This window comes from Ricinus communis, chromosome 1 (assembly GCF_019578655.1).
Source record: "Ricinus communis isolate WT05 ecotype wild-type chromosome 1, ASM1957865v1, whole genome shotgun sequence".
NCBI lineage: Eukaryota > Viridiplantae > Streptophyta > Magnoliopsida > Malpighiales > Euphorbiaceae > Ricinus > Ricinus communis.
The window spans coordinates 7,951,117-7,967,041 of record NC_063256.1 but is presented as its reverse complement, the minus strand read 5'-3'; the positions used below and the strand labels follow the sequence as shown (position 1 = coordinate 7,967,041).

Below are 15,925 nucleotides of genomic sequence, written 5' to 3'. Positions count from 1 at the left end.
GGTCCAGGCTGACAAGAATCAAGGCCCATTTTGAGAGATTTTTGTAATAATTTTTTTCACTACAAAAATTAGGTATATTCGTTTTCTTAGGAAAAAAAGAAAAAGAACTGTTTGGGGTACTAAAACTTTCGTATTAGACTAATGATTATATTTCTATTCATATGTATTTGAAAAGAATATCACTGTTCGATGCATCTTAAATATTCTATGCACTTCTTTTTGCCACCGCTAATCTAATCTAATATTTAGTTATTAGTGTTCGTGTGTTTGTATGTTTGTATTTATTGGTTTAGCTTGTAATTTTGTATATACATTTGGTGTGTAAGACTTGTTTTATCCTTAACAACAAAAATTACATCAAAAATAATTTTTTTTGAGGTGGTATCGCCCTAAATTATCTTTAGATAAATATATAAAAAAATAATTATTAATTTATATTATTTAAAATTCGATGACTTCTTTTATAACGGTTAATTGACGTGCGTATGGAATTAATCAAAAGTTTATAATAAATATAAATATTTTATTTAAATTTATCCAAAAAATATATTTAATTAGTATGAGTGTTGCTATTCTATATTTTTATTATCACACATTTATCAAGTGATTTTTTTACGTTTTATTTGAGAACATGAATAAGTTGTTGTTTTGTTGGCATACCTAAGCACGTGCACTTTGTGTTAACAGCAGAGTTGTAAATAAACATGCCCTTTTTACTTTTTTTTTTTTTTTCTTATTTTATTCAGCACTGTCCTCCCCGCCAGTTCATTCGTGGGTCAGGTCCTCTGCACCTTGTTGTTGGCCCAACCGCACCACTAACAAAGCGGTCTTGTTTATAGTTTTGATTTTAAGATTAATCCATCTTTAACTTAAGGTCTTAATTGATACTCATTTTAATACGAATGCTAATACCTATAATATATAAGTAATATTTCAAATTTATTCTCTATTTCTTATTTGGTAGGCTATATAGAATTTTTTAAATGTGATACCTTTTTATTCTTAATATATCAATTAATAATTAAATATGTTATTCTTTAATTAAATATCTAATTGATTTAAATTATAGTATGAAAGCAATAAACCAAAGTGCCCAGAGAATATGTTATATAATTTTTTTAGAATGTTTTATAAATTTACACTAAATAGTGTCTTTTCTTTTTGTTTAAATCGTTGTTGCTTTAAATTTATTCTCTTTTTTCTTTTATTCATATCTCACCACATATGACATTTTTCGTTTTCTCCTATGTAATATGTATATAATTTATATAAAAACAGTCTAAACAAGAAAATAATACATCCCCATATCGCCTATGAATCATTGGGATATTTCGGACATTTCGTAGCGGGACCTTTGCCGTGTAATTGCCAAATTAGAAGGTCAAAACAATCGTCTTTCACCTTTCTCGTATCGGTGAAATTACTCAGCTACCCCTTTTAATAGCCCGTTGTCCAAATTAGTCAAACCCGACCTCCAAACTTTTCCCCATCTTCTCTACTGTGTCCAAATAACCGCTCTAACACAAATCCACCACCTGAATCACTCCCATATCCCTCCAAATATAAACCGTCACCGTTCCGTTATGTACACCACAAAGCTCCGCCGGAAAGTAGCTCCGGCGGCAAACGGAGACATCGACAGCAACTCCGCCGAAAAACAAGACCAGCTTCTCCTCTCCGCCGCCATCTGCAACGGGGAAGACCTCGGCCCATTCATCCGCAAAGCCTTCGCTTCGGGAAAACCAGAAATGTTACTTCACAGCCTCCGTCACTTTGCTCGCTCAAAAGAGTCAGAAATCGAAGAAGTATGCAAGGCACACTATCAAGACTTCATCTTAGCTGTCGATGACCTCCGATCTTTACTCTCCGACGTCGATTCACTTAAATCTGCACTCTCCGACTCGAACACCAGACTTCAATCTGTTGGTGGACCTTTATTAACCGCTCTTGACTCTTATATCGAGGCACAAACCGTTTCTCGTAATGTAAACTTAGCTTTGGCTTTAATAATTTCATGTACTAAACTGATGGAGCTCTGTTCGCGATCCAATTATCATTTATCTAATAATAATTTTTACATGGCGTTGAAATGTGTAGACACGATTGAGAGTGAGTATTTAGATAAAACGCCATCATCTACATTGAAAAGAATGATGGAGAAAAAGATACCAGAGATTAGATCGCATATAGAGAGGAAAGTGAATAAAGAGTTTGGTGATTGGCTTGTCGAGATCCGTGTAGTTAGTCGTAATTTAGGTCAATTAGCAATTGGTCAAGCATCCGCTGCTAGGCAACGAGAAGAGGATTTGAGAATTAAACAGAGACAAGCTGAAGAGCAAAGCCGTCTTAGTTTAAGAGACTGTGTTTATGCTTTGCAAGATGAAGATGATGAGGATGGTTTTAGTATTGGAGATGATGGTAAAGATGGTTATAGTAATAATGGATTGTTAGGATTTGATTTGACTCCTTTATATAGGGCTTATCATATCCATCAGACTTTAGGTCTTGAAGATAGGTTTAAGCAGTATTATTTCGAGAACAGGAAGCTTCAATTGACCTCTGATTTTCAGGTCTCGTCCATGACTCCTTTTCTTGAATCTCATCAAACATTTTTTGCACAAATTGCTGGCTTTTTTATTGTTGAAGATCGTATTTTGAGGACTGGAGGGAGTTTGATTTCGAGGATGGATGTTGAGAATTTATGGGAGACTGCTGTTAGTAAGATGTGTTCTGTTTTAGAAGACCAGTTTTCACGGATGCAAACTGCAAATCATCTTTTGCTTATAAAGGATTATGTGAGTTTGTTAGGTGTCACTTTAAGGAGATATGGTTATCCTGTTGATGCTTTATTAGATGTTTTGAGCAAGCATAGGGATAAGTATCATGAGTTGTTGTTGTCTGATTGTCGTAAGCAGATTGCTGAGGCTCTTGCTGCTGATAAGTTTGAGCAAATGTTGATGAAGAAAGAGTATGAATATTCAATGAATGTGCTTTCTTTTCAATTGCAGACATCGGATATTGTACCTGCATTTCCTTTTGTTGCACCATTTTCTTCCACAGTGCCAGATTGTTGTCGAATTGTGCGGTCCTTTATTGAAGATTCTGTCAGTTTTATGTCTTATGGTGGACAGCTTGATTTCTTTGATGTTGTTAAGAAATATTTGGACCGACTTTTAGGTGAGGTTTTGGATGAAGCTTTGTTGAAGCTTACAAATACATCTGTCCATGGGGTTTCCCAAGCTATGCAGGCTGCTGCAAATATGGCTGTGATGGAACGTGCTTGCGATTTCTTCTTCCGTCATGCTGCACAGCTCTCTGGCATTCCGTTGAGAATGGCAGAGAGGGGTAGGAGGCAGTTTCCACTAAACAAAGCTCGTGATGCAGCGGAAGAGATGCTGTCTGGTTTGCTTAAACAGAAGGTTGATGGTTTCATGACATTGATTGAGAATGTGAACTGGATGGCTGATGAACCCATTCAGAGTGGAAATGAATATGTGAATGAAGTCATAATATATTTGGAAACTCTGGTTTCAACTGCTCAACAGATATTGCCAGCTCATGTTCTTAAAAAGGTTATACAAGATGTTCTTTCTCACATATCAGAGACGATTGTTGGGGCATTATATGGGGACTCTGTCAAGAGGTTTAATATAAATGCTATCATGGGGGTTGATGTAGATATACGGTTGCTGGAATCTTTTGCTGATAATCAAGCTTCTTTGTTCTCTGAGGGAGACGCAAATCAGTTGAAATCATCACTAGCTGAGGCAAGGCAACTGATTAATTTGCTTTTGAGCAGTCACCCTGATAACTTTTTGAACCCTGTAATTAGGGAGAGGAGCTACAATAAATTGGATTATAGGAAAGTAGTGACTGTATCAGAAAAGTTGAGGGATCAGTCAGATAGACTATTTGGAACATTTGGGAGCAGGGGAGCTAGGCAGAACCCAAAGAAGAAATCTTTGGATGCATTAATTAAAAGGCTTAAGGATGTGAGCTGATCCAATTTCGAGCTGTATGAATGATCCTTGCTCTTTCCTCTAGTTGTGTTTATGAAATCTTTTTATACTTTTGTTATTCATGCTCTTTTTTTTGTCATCATTGATTCCTTCCAATTTGTGTCTTCTGATTGTGTCAATAGATATGAGATTTAATATTTCTGTATTCATTGTTAATACACATGCATCAGCTTTTGTATTGAATTCTTCTGATCTGAATTAGTGTGCTGTATATCCTTCAGTAAATCTAAGTGGAACCCTCCGTGCAATCTTTAATACATCAGGATGGCAGCATATGGGAGTGGACCCACTGCTTGCTGTTGTGATGCCTTCTTATGTTTGACTTTAGTTCCATAGTAGGATAATCTTGTTTTTAATTTGTTTAGTCACACTATTCACAATTGCCTCCTCATTTTATTTTGTATCCTCTTGCCTCTTCGTTTTTCAATTGACCTTCTTCTACCAAAGTTGTAATTGTCACCGCTCTCAGGTTGAAAAGTGGCTCTCATATTCTTGTTGAGTGCTAAGGTGAGAGTAGATGTCAAGTAGCCTTGTGATTTCCCAGTATATTTGAGGCTGTTTTGTAGAAGATGACATTAGATAGTTTTATTGTAAAAAGTTCTTGCAGACGACAAGGTGTTGCCTATTGAGTGATTTAGAGGGTGAGAAAATGTGAATTGTGTGCTTAGAATTTATGATTGGGCATGGATGCTATTCGATTTTTATAAGCATGTCTTTTCAGTTAAGATTGTGAACAGATAAGGTTGAATGCAAGAGGTTAACATGTCTTGTAGGCAGGATTGGTTGAGATGGGAAGCTTGATTCATTGTTGGAATGAAGTTAGCAATAACGGGAAATAAAATTTCCCAATGAAACGTGGAGGATGGCCAGACGTGCTTTATATGGGAGTCCAGGCTGAAATGACGATGACATGATTTTAAAATACTTGCTTTGATTGAAGAAGTAAGGCCTATTTCAACTTTGTTAATGCTCTATGTTAAAGGAAGCCTTGTGTTCACAATATACTTTGATTGCCATTGTATGGATGATTTTTAGCTGCCATATACATCTCTATCTTGTGATCCTCCTCTTGCCTTTCATAATTGCCAATTATGTGTTTTACTAAATAGTTTTTCAAGTTTCAGTACCCCGTTATGAGCATCGTTAAATCAATCCTCCACCGTTATTCCCAATAATCTAGCAATGACCTAACACCTTCAAGAAGAAATAGATTGCAGATGGGGTTTTTAAGATTCTTACTTCCCGACCCCTCTCTTTCTGTGTCTTCATAGTTTGCAATCCCATCTCGTTTTCAGCATATCTTCTTATAAAATACAGACTTCCCAATAGGTTTGCTTCCAAGGTGAACTGAAAGGTTAGGATATCCAGACAAGAACTAAATTCAAAGCACATTTGAGAAAACATGCAAATGAGTGTTTCGCACAAGATCAACTGATTGAGTAGAGGTGAAGCATTAAGGGAGTAAAATCAAAAGGAAGGCAGAAGAAATGGAATAAAAGGAAGATTGAACAAATAGTAAGTTTGTGTTTTAGTTTCTGGAGTTTGCATCAGAGAAGTGGTTCTTGGAAGGAATAACTGAAAACATATATAATCCTGCGTCTTTATGTTCTTCCATATCAGATTTATTTATCGTGCAATGGTTTTATTTGTTGGAAGCGTACGCCTATTCCTTAATCTTCAATAATAAAAAAAGAAATATCAATATTGTTGTTGTTGTTGTTTTGTTTTTCCAACTCTTTGTTGCTAAAAGGAAACAATTCATAAGTAGCAGTCAAGAGTTTGAATGTTCTTATATTCTTGTCTGGTTCGCATCCGTCTTTACTAGGCTTGAAATGACAGTATTGTTGTGGCCACAGCACTTACTTATATTGAAGCCAAGAGTCACCATCTGCTTGCACACTTGCATGCGTCTGCACACACTCTACACTCTTCCTAGTTATTTTCCGCACCCCAATCACTCTCACCTTTCAGCTGTTCAATTTCTGCCCATGTATAAAAAACACATTAACTTCTCCATCACAAAATCTCTCTACCTTCATTGATATCCTTTTATTACAATCGCGACGAAACTTGTTATGTTTTCTTGCCTCACTTCCACTACCTACCTCCTCTTTTATCCTTGGTAGTTGGCCATTATGTGTGTTGTCTCAGAGTTAAGGACCACCTATGCATGTAACTTTTATTAGTATTCTTCGGCTTATCTAAGCCCCATTATCCTACCTCAATTTTAGAATGACCAACTAGTTAGCTACTCAAATTTGACATGGATTTGCTATCTTTTCCAAAATCTTTGCTTTTAATGGCTTTCTTTTGGGCAATCACCCTCTTTTTAACTTCTTTTACGATCCCATTCGCCTTGGGTTTTGATTGTTGTGGCGGGAGGAAGCTATCAGCTTATGAAGTTCTTGAAGAGTACAACTTTCCAGTTGGTCTTCTACCAGTTGGGGTAAGTGGGTACGAGTTCAATAGAGAAACTGGTGAGTTCTCTGCATATTTGAATAAAACTTGTCAATTTCCTGTCGAGTCATATACGCTGGAGTACAACTCTCCTATTACTGGTGTACTATCAGAAGGAAAGCTCAGCAATTTGAAGGGTGTCAGAGTTTTTGTTATTTTGCTGTGGATTAACATAGTTGAGGTGATCCGTGATGGCGATGAACTCGATTTCTCTGTTGGAATTGCTTCTGCTAACTTCCCAATTGACAATTTCGAGGAGTGTCCGCGATGTGGATGTGGGTTAGACTGTGTTAATAAGTTGAAGCAAAATGGTATCTTTTCTTATTAGTAGTTGATGACTTTGCAATCGGGTTAGAAAGTTGTTTAAATTTATCAGCTCTTGTAAGAAATTGCAACCATATCCTGTGTTAGTTTTCTCCAGCGTATTGTTTCTATTGTGTGTTTTCTTGTGGCCTGTGGATATATTACACATGTCCATCACCTCTGCATGATCTTTTGTTTTCAAGATGACAAACTATAAGTTCAACAAGGTGAACAGTAATTCCATGATCTGCTGTTACCGTCCCAATTATATATTTATATCCCAATCTGACCTCTAATTCATTCATCAATAACCATGATCCCTGCTCCTTGTATCACAAAACAAACTATTTACAGGGGAATTCAAAGCATGGTCTTACTTAACATAGATCTTGATAGCAGAATAAATGAGCAGGTCTCTTATTATTTAATTAGTTCAATTATTCACCATCTCGCATCGTTGATGTCCTTGACCTCACTCTAAACTCTTCTTGACCCTATATTTCCTCGACTGAGCAGTGACCTCCTCGCCTCTAAAGTCGCCTTAACTATAGATTTTTTTGCACTTTTCTCACCTCCTCGAACACGAGTTCCTACATTATTCTAGATGTATGTCGAGCTGCTAAGGACATACTACAGTGTCCTCCATAGATAGATAAGATATGTGCATAAATAGAGAGAGGAGGAGAGGGAAACTTGAAATTATGATTTTTTTTTTTTAACATGAAATTCTAATTTCATCGCCCTTACAAAACATATAGTAAAAACCAAAACAAAACCTAAAGAAAGAAATTTAGTTAGTAGTAAATGGAGGAGACCGAGTTTATTACCAAAAGCAGAACAAAATAAAATTAGAAAGAAGTATGGACATGGAGTGGGCTAGACATTACTCAAATGCTCAAAATGTCTCACGAAAGCTCAATTATCAAATTTGTAACTCACAAATTGCAAATAAAGACGAAATATAAATAATGGAATTGAAAGATTTTCAAAATTCAATCAATTCGAATCTTTCAATCGGACACGAAAATAAATATACACAAATATAAACAAACACTCTGGGACTTGCCACTTCATAACCAACAGTCAAAACCCCACCATCCTACACTACCTGGCTAGGCTTACAAAAGAGGAAATCAAGCATATGCACTTAAGTTTCTCATTCCCATCATCACCCATCTCCTTCGCAATGTCCATTCTCTCTGCAATTTTCCTCTTTCTAATCTCTTCGATCCATCCAATCTTCGCAGCAAACACCAACTCCACTGTCTATGAAGTTCTCCAAGATTACGACTTCCCTATCGGTCTCCTTCCGAAAGGAGTCACAAGCTACGAATTGAACACTTCAACAGGTAAATTCTCGCTTCGCCTAAATGAAACTTGCACTTTCAAGATCGAAAGCTATGTGCTCAAGTACAAGTCTAAAATCACTGGCGTCATTGAGAAAGACAAGCTGTCTAGCTTGAGCGGTATCCAGGTTAAAGTTCTTTTATTTTGGCTTAGCATTACTGAAGTCATTCGCAATGATGATGAGCTTGAATTCTCTGTTGGGATCGCTTCTGCTAATTTTCCTATTGGAAATTTTGACGAGTGTCCTACTTGTGGATGTGGGTTTGATTGCGATGATGTGAATTCGAGAGAGATTAAGATCAATCGTCTGGTCTCTTCTTCTTGATTAATTTGGGGAATTTTGAGCTTTGAATGTTACCGAAAAGAATAAATGAATGTGATCCAGTTTTTGATTTTTGTCTGAACATCTTGTGGGTTCTGTTTGCACGTTTTGCTTTTATGCGAGAGTTTTGATGTTTGTTTAGATCATGACAGTACCAGAAATAAGTATTGGCAACGTGTAATTTGAATTTGCATTAGATATCAAATGCCAGTTATTGCTTTTAGTTATACTTGGCAACTCATTGCTGAAAAAACAGAAGAGGAGATAGCAGTATAGCCGCACTATCACAGAACAAGAACACAAGATCCTAACTTAAGGAGGTGACTTACTTTCTTGCTAGGCCTTCAGGCCGCCAATCGTCTGACCTTGGAAAGGATCCTCTACTTTGTAACCCAAACTACGGCATCAATAATCATATATGTATATTTTTAGGGTAATGATAGGTTTAATATGTTATTTTATGAATAGTTACATTATGAATAATTCTTTAAATATTTAATTAATTATTATAACACTGCTTATTTATATAATGATTTTTATTGTCCGAATCAGCTTGAACCCTGAGAAAAGAGAAGAAAGCAAAATAAAAACGTTGTAATAGGTGGCAATTGCTTGGCCCAAAAAAAGGCTATCATTCTGACAAATTCTTACTGTAAATGAGTTCCATTGAGGGCCATCGCGAAAGGACCATATACTCCCTGTATCTATCTTGGCTTTTCAATCTCCGAAATACCGCGCTTAATTAAGGGACATAATCGTCATGTCATATCAACCAGAGTGCGGGTGACATAACTGGGTCCTCGACAGAAAAACTAAATCAATACCCATTACCCACGACCTGCCAGTCAACGGCTCTCAGCAACTGCAACATGCTGCATTTGGTGAATGCCGCGTGCATTGCCACATTAACAGCAAAACGCTGCCGTGTCTGTTCGTTTCCTGGTGCCACAAACGTAGCCGAATTTCCTTCCTAGCTTCGTCATCATTAGGTGGCATCCGAACAAGTAGATGACAAAATATTCCAGAAAATACCAATACCAATACCAAACTTTCTATCCACCGTGTCAAATCTCGTTTCTCTCACCGCAATGTCTCTCACCGCCATTACAACCTTCCTTCTTCTCCTCCTCCTCCACTCATCCTTAACCGCCGCCGCCGGCGACACTCCAACAGCATACGAGGTCCTCGCAGGATACAATTTCCCAGTCGGTATCCTCCCCAAAGGAGTAACCGGCTACGAACTAGATAGAACCACAGGTAAATTCCGCGCCTATTTAAACGGTTCTTGTAGTTTTTCTCTACAGGGCTCTTATCAGCTCAAATATAAATCAACAATTAGCGGTTACATAAGCGATAGGAAGCTGACGAACCTTAGTGGCGTAAGCGTGAAGGTGTTGTTTTTATGGTTGAATATCGTGGAGGTTGTTAGAGCTGAAAATGATCTTCAATTTTCTGTTGGGATTGCGTCCGCCAGTTTTTCGCTTGATAATTTCTATGTTTGTCCTCAGTGTGGCTGTGGATTGGATTGCAATAACGTTGCTCAAGTAAGTAAACTTAGGAGCAATCCTCTTCTTTCTTCAATTTAGGGCTCCGTATTTATTGTATTATATACATAAGTTCGTTTGATGAATATTTATCTTGAATGTTATATGTGGAAATGGATATTGGTTTATTCATGTGTTTATTTCTGAATGGGGTATAATTATTTTTCTTTTAAGCTTTTCATTTGTTGGAATTAAGGAATTGCAATCGGGTACTGGAATTGACATTTTTTTTAGTGTGATTTACACTCCAGAGTTTCACCTTTGCTGTTAGTTTAGCTATATTTTGGCGCAACATACAACAGACGTGACATTCTTGGGCTAGCTACTTGAACACCATATTATGGGTGGAGGCATAGAGCTAGTTCCTTTTTTTTTTTTTTTTGGGTGCCTTCTGAAGTGTATGTATTCATTTGTGCAGCTATTAAAGCTAACTACAACCACTCATTTAACCTTGCACAAGTTGAAGTTTTAATTTATGACATCAATGAGGTAAGCTAGCAAGCTATAAAATTGCTTGGAAAGTGTTAGACTAGCATTCTATGATCCCATTTCATGCCTAGTAAGCACTTGAGGTTTTTGATAAATTGGAGTTGATGATAATTTTCCTGAGTTTCAACTAACAAAATCATTGTCTAGAAGCTTTCTTATCTTTGAATTCTTCATCCAAGGTAGAGCTACTGTAGTTCAGAACATTCTGCATATACTGTGTCCTCCCTTTTGTGTTCTTTATACCGACTCTTTTGTTAATTGAATGTCATTCTCACAAAGAAAATTTGGGGTTTAATAAATTATGTGTGGCAAACAAGTTTGCACAGATAACGTGATATTCCAAAAGCACCATTGAGAAAGCTTACACCTACTGTTTTTCAACTTGTATATCAACATTCTAGTTGGTGTATAGCAGTAGAATTTAAGTCTTTATCCCATCCTACTTGATAACATTCCAACTAGATTATGACAGCATTTGCTTCACTGAAGCTTACTGTGTTGTTACTGACATTACAACAGACAACTGATAGAGATTAGGCCATGAAATTAATCTTAATGTTCACAAGAGGAGATAATTACAACTCTTTCTGGTAGCTCGCATTGGCACATGTCATATGCCAAAGCTTATACATGCTTATATTAGAGTTCAGAAGTCTTTTAATTGTTATATGCTGATTACCTTTTGAAAGATAGAGTTTGCATTAGTGAGGGTCTGGCACTGGATGATTAAAAAAATTTGGAATGTTCCTATCTCGCTTAATACAAGAAAATCCCGGTGGTGCTTGGAATTTGGGGAATAATGATGGTTAAAGAATCTCATAACTATTATCCGAGGATCTATTGACCAGGTACAAAACTAGACATTTGATTTAGGTTGATGCAATTGTTAAGAGTTCTCGAGAACGTTGGGATCTTCTAGGTCAGAAATATGGCAGGGACATTCTTTCAAGTTGTCTGAACAAAGAACTAAAATGAATGCCATTCTTTATCCTAGCACCAATAGTTTGACCCGGAAGGAAGTTTTGCTGGATGCCCAGTAGTGAGATATTGTATGAGGCAACTATCCTGGGCATAGCAACACCAAGGAAATTTAGTATTCCGTTGGAGTGACATACTTCTCATTTGACATGGCTATGCAGTTCAAATTAAGTTTGTTACAGATGAACTTTTAAGAAAATATGTGGAGTATGGGTAGGGCATAGCAACACCAAGGAAATTTAGTACTCCGTTGGTGTGACATACTTCTCATTTGACATGGCTATGCAGTTCAAATTAAGTTTGTTACAGATGAACTTTTAAGAAAATATGTGGAGTATGGTTACAGCTAGTTGAAATTATACAAGCAGAGTTGGTCATTTAGGTGAAGAGTATTGCAGATATGAAATTATACATGCATAAATTATAGGGCCAAAGAGCAGAGTTGGTCATTTAAGTGAAGAGTATAATCATTATAGTGCATATTGAGCTGTAATTTGCCCTTACATATGCACATGAACTTGGACATATGGATAATATATTTCTCTTTATCGTCTCTCTAGTCTATTTTGGAATATAATGTTGGGAATTCTCCATATCACGCTTTCCGTTCTTTCTCTCTTTTCCTTGAGGATTATCTTATGTGTAGGCGAAACTTCTCTGCTTGGATGAAACGGATTCCATTTCTTTCTTTATTTCCCATGGATACAAGATTTCACTTTCCTTGAAGTGCTAGTCTCCCTTTACCTTATGATTTCTGATTCAGCATTGCAAATTATATTTCCAAAAAATTGAAAGCTAAGCAATAAAGGTTTTGTGAAATCTTCTAAAATGTTAATGGGTAAGAGGACCGGAGTTGGTTGTAGCATCTCAGCCACAATGCTAAATATGCCAACCAACAGATTATTCTTTTTCGCGTAGTGCTCTTAAACTTTTCTGCCTCTACTCTAAGAGTAGGAATATTCTTCGGCGATTGTCTTAGTGATTTAGATTGTCTTACTCAGATTTCATTTCATCTTCAGCCACGGAGGGCAGGTATCATGTAGATGCATTGTTGGATATATGTCTTAAGTAGTGGTAGGCAATTGTTCTCAATTTCAATGCTAGCTATTAAATTTTTGCCCTTCATTTTTCTTCTTATGTTTCTTATCTGACGGACTGAATATTAGGTTTTTGTGTGGTTCTGTGGTGGACAGAAGTTGATAGATGTCAATTACCAGAAATTGACAGAATTGTCTAAAAATTTCTTGGAATTTTTTTTTTTATAGGATTTTTAGTATCTGCTCAATCATGAATATATTTTATGAGGAAATTAGGTTCTGTTCAATATTAAGGGGTCATATAGTTTTGCATAAATTTTAATTCCGTTTTGACTGGAAAATTAGAATTAATTTAAACAATTATTATTAAAAATATATTTAAATTCATTACACTTTCTAATTTTCTTATTATATTTAAAAAAAAATTGTTATGAAAATTATGTTTCATAAAAATTAAAATTATGATGTAATTTAGTTGTGCATGAAGGAGGATAATAAGAAAACAAGAAATGTTGATTGATAAAAGATAATTTAAGATTAATCTATTCATATTTAATGTATCTAAATTAAAAGATAGTTTCTTGGATTGTGATGTCTTTTTATGGATCCTATGTTATTTATTATTTTTTATTGAATTGAAATTCTTTTTATGTTTTAGTTAATATGACAGGCTATGTTGGTATAATTTTAACCATTAAGTTTAAATGGCTGAGATTTTATTATTCAATAGATAGCTATTTACTATAGCTTTTGGTAAAATTTCAACCATTCAATTAAGAGGTGAATATTATAAAATAGAATTAAGTTATCATGTTTAATATGAATATGAGAGAATTTTAATTTTAATTTTAATTTTCTTATTTTGAGTGTTTTGTTAGATCGGTTGCCGAAGATCTTTGGTGTCCACTATACGATGAAAAACTGGTTTATACTTTATTATGAAATACTGTATTTTAGTTCACTACTAGTTTTCTTATTAATTTATTTCCTTAAGAACGCATAAAATTAAAACTCAAAATTATGGTTTAATTTTCGTGTGCGACATTACGATCCGTTTAAACTCATTTAAAATTAAACATTTTGTGCATAATTCATATTTTCATATAAGTGATTAAATTTAAAACAAGCTTAAAAATTTAGTTTTATTAGATTAATATTTTTATTTCTCAAGGGTTGAACCGGTTCAAATCCTTAGTATAGGTTTGGGGTTGGTTTAGGTTAACAAAAAGTTGAAATTTTAATCAGCTCCTTTAAGATTTTTGTTAAGTTAATTCAACCAGCTCCTTTAAGTTTTGTGTCGGTACATGAACGAAACTGTTAAGACTAAAAAAAAATTCAAGATTTGACCAGGCAGTTCAGTTCTTAATTGGTTCTTTGACCAGCTCTAGTTAAAAGTGATTGGACAACACAATAGATGTATGTATTCTCTGAATATGGAATCTAAGATAATGAAAAATGGTGGTATTCAATTTAATAGTTCTGGTTTTCGCCACCTGATACCCCTCTCTTTTCTCTTCCATAATTAGAAAACTGAGGAATCCTCTTGCCTCTTTATTTACACGAGGATCATTATAATCTGACTGTTATTGTCTTTTTCAGTTTAATATTGTGAATTATGATATACATCGAATAATAAAAAGAATAGTTGATTTGTTTCATTCTTTTTTGTTTTTGAGAATAATTCTGTTACATTCTGATGGAAAGTTGGCATCACTAATCTTAAATTGCCATAAATTCCATAGAACTTCCAAGAGTTATACACTAAAATTGGAATGGGAAAAATCCAGGTCAGTCATCGTTTCCTATACAAGTTAAAAAGGAAGTTTAGAATATCAGTAAACTAAATATCACTTCGCTGGTGGGTCAATCATGCATTGACATTGCGCAAGAAAAGAGCCCAAATTGCCTACATCTCTGATATTTGCAAGCTCATCAATTATTTGGTCAATCAGAGCGCCTTCCCTTAACACGCTAATTTGAAGTGCATGTATTTGAGTGATTGGACCTTTCTCCTAGTAGACAAGTTGTTCATGTCCCTGTCGCAAGTTGTTTCTATGCCTAACTTTCTAGGAACGAGGTGCTCGGCAATTCACCGCATCTTGCATTTCTTTTGTTTTCTTTTTCAGTTCTATTTTTCTCTTTTAAAATTATAATAAAATATGATATAAACTTGGCCTAACCTCAACAGATAATAATAATAATAATAATAATAATCCTATACTGCTACAAACTTATCCTACAAATCATCGACTGATATTATTTATTTTTTAATATGCTAGTTTATTTTTTAAAAAAGTTAAGGTAGAGGCTCGCTATTAGACACAGGCCATCCTCACAATAATTATTGGAGTGCATCTGGGTTTCGTTTCGGGCAATTATTTCGCTTATTTGTTTCAATGTTTCTTCGACAAAGCTTTGATTTTTTTTGGTGTTAAATCTTTCAATGAAATATAAAGATGGCTAAAAACTAATGATATTAAAACAGAGAGTACAGTAACCAATATAAAGAAAAAGAAAACCTGTAAAATACGAGCACGCACAAGAACCCGTGCGGCCGATTTTCACATCATTCCTTTGATGGATTATGACAAAGCACAAACCTTTGTCATAAACATTTATGTATAAAGAAGAATCTTTATTAGAGTTGATTGTTTCAGTGTTTCTTCAATAGCATAGCTCTTAGCTCAGCAGCGTCAATCTCCTTAGCGACGTTTTCGGGTCTGTAGAAACCGGTGCGAGGGTCAGGAACCCAAGAAACCTTCTCGGTAGATCCAACAACTTCTTCCCCTGTTTTCTTAACCATAGCAGCGCCGCTTCTTGCAGTAGCTTTTGGTGCCGCCGCAGATGCAGATGCAGATGCAGCTGCTGAGAACCCTCGTCTGGTAATTGCCTTGGTTATCAAAGAAGAAAGAGCCTTTGCGTTTGAGAAAGATTGAGCCATTGTTCTTGTTGTGAGAGTGAAGAAAGATCCAGAGAACAACCTTGAGGCTACTGCAGAAAAACTTTATATCAAAGAAAACAAACTTTTCCACAGCAGGCTCAAGAAATCTCTTTGGGGTGTTGCGGCTGGCTCTCTCCTTCTCTATGAAAAGCTCTTTCTTTTGTGGGTTTAGAAGCGGAGGGCTGAAGGGGTTTATATAGGGGAAGAAATCGTAGACGCGTGTGAAATAACAATTCCCATCCACTAGGGTTAAACCGAACCCGTCAAACTCGGCTTCTTGATTTGTGCATTGGCCCTCTCTTTGCTTGCCACGTGCTATTCCTTTATTTATTTTCCTTGTGGCCGTTATTGTTTGCATTTTATTACCTAAAATTAGATTTCCTTGTCTTTTAAGGATTAAATTAAAATCGATAATTTTGCCTTTTTCCCATAAATCAAGGTCCCTACTTATTGAAGATTTGAGAACTTGCTTCATATGTATCATGTCA

General features: G+C 35.6%; 5 protein-coding genes across 6 annotated transcripts; 4 read left to right on the top strand and 1 right to left on the bottom strand.

Moving 5' to 3' along the window:
- The first annotated feature begins 1,436 nt into the window (after positions 1-1,436).
- Positions 1,437-5,080, top strand: LOC8259890 (exocyst complex component SEC15B). 2 transcript variants are annotated; one of them, XM_025158080.2, is made up of 2 exons: positions 1,437-4,015; positions 4,797-5,080. In XM_025158080.2, the coding sequence occupies exon 1, from the start codon at positions 1,584-1,586 to the stop codon at positions 3,999-4,001; it is 2,418 nt and encodes an 805-aa protein (XP_025013848.1). In that variant the 5' UTR covers positions 1,437-1,583; the 3' UTR covers positions 4,002-4,015; positions 4,797-5,080. The 2 variants fall into 2 exon arrangements, with proteins under 2 accessions (XP_025013848.1, XP_002523105.1); XM_002523059.4 differs by having other exon boundaries at positions 4,793-5,080.
- Positions 5,081-5,734: 654 nt separating this feature from the next.
- LOC8259889 (uncharacterized protein At5g01610) lies at positions 5,735-7,025 on the top strand. The gene has a single exon (XM_015721729.3). It carries the CDS (start codon positions 6,283-6,285, stop codon positions 6,802-6,804), a length of 522 nt encoding a protein of 173 aa, XP_015577215.1. The 5' UTR covers positions 5,735-6,282; the 3' UTR covers positions 6,805-7,025.
- A 771-nt stretch (positions 7,026-7,796) lies between these two features.
- On the top strand, positions 7,797-8,671 carry LOC8259888. Its single transcript, XM_002523057.4, has one exon. It carries the CDS (start codon positions 7,921-7,923, stop codon positions 8,449-8,451), a length of 531 nt encoding a protein of 176 aa, XP_002523103.2. The 5' UTR covers positions 7,797-7,920; the 3' UTR covers positions 8,452-8,671.
- Positions 8,672-9,338: 667 nt separating this feature from the next.
- Positions 9,339-10,120, top strand: LOC8259887 (uncharacterized protein At5g01610). Its single transcript, XM_015721714.3, has one exon. The coding sequence runs from the start codon at positions 9,537-9,539 to the stop codon at positions 10,032-10,034; it is 498 nt and encodes a 165-aa protein (XP_015577200.2). The 5' UTR covers positions 9,339-9,536; the 3' UTR covers positions 10,035-10,120.
- Positions 10,121-14,953: 4,833 nt separating this feature from the next.
- Positions 14,954-15,621, bottom strand: LOC8259886 (indole-3-acetic acid-induced protein ARG2). Its single transcript, XM_002523055.4, has one exon. It carries the CDS (start codon positions 15,435-15,437, stop codon positions 15,150-15,152), a length of 288 nt encoding a protein of 95 aa, XP_002523101.1. The 5' UTR covers positions 15,438-15,621; the 3' UTR covers positions 14,954-15,149.
- Positions 15,622-15,925: the final 304 nt, after the last annotated feature.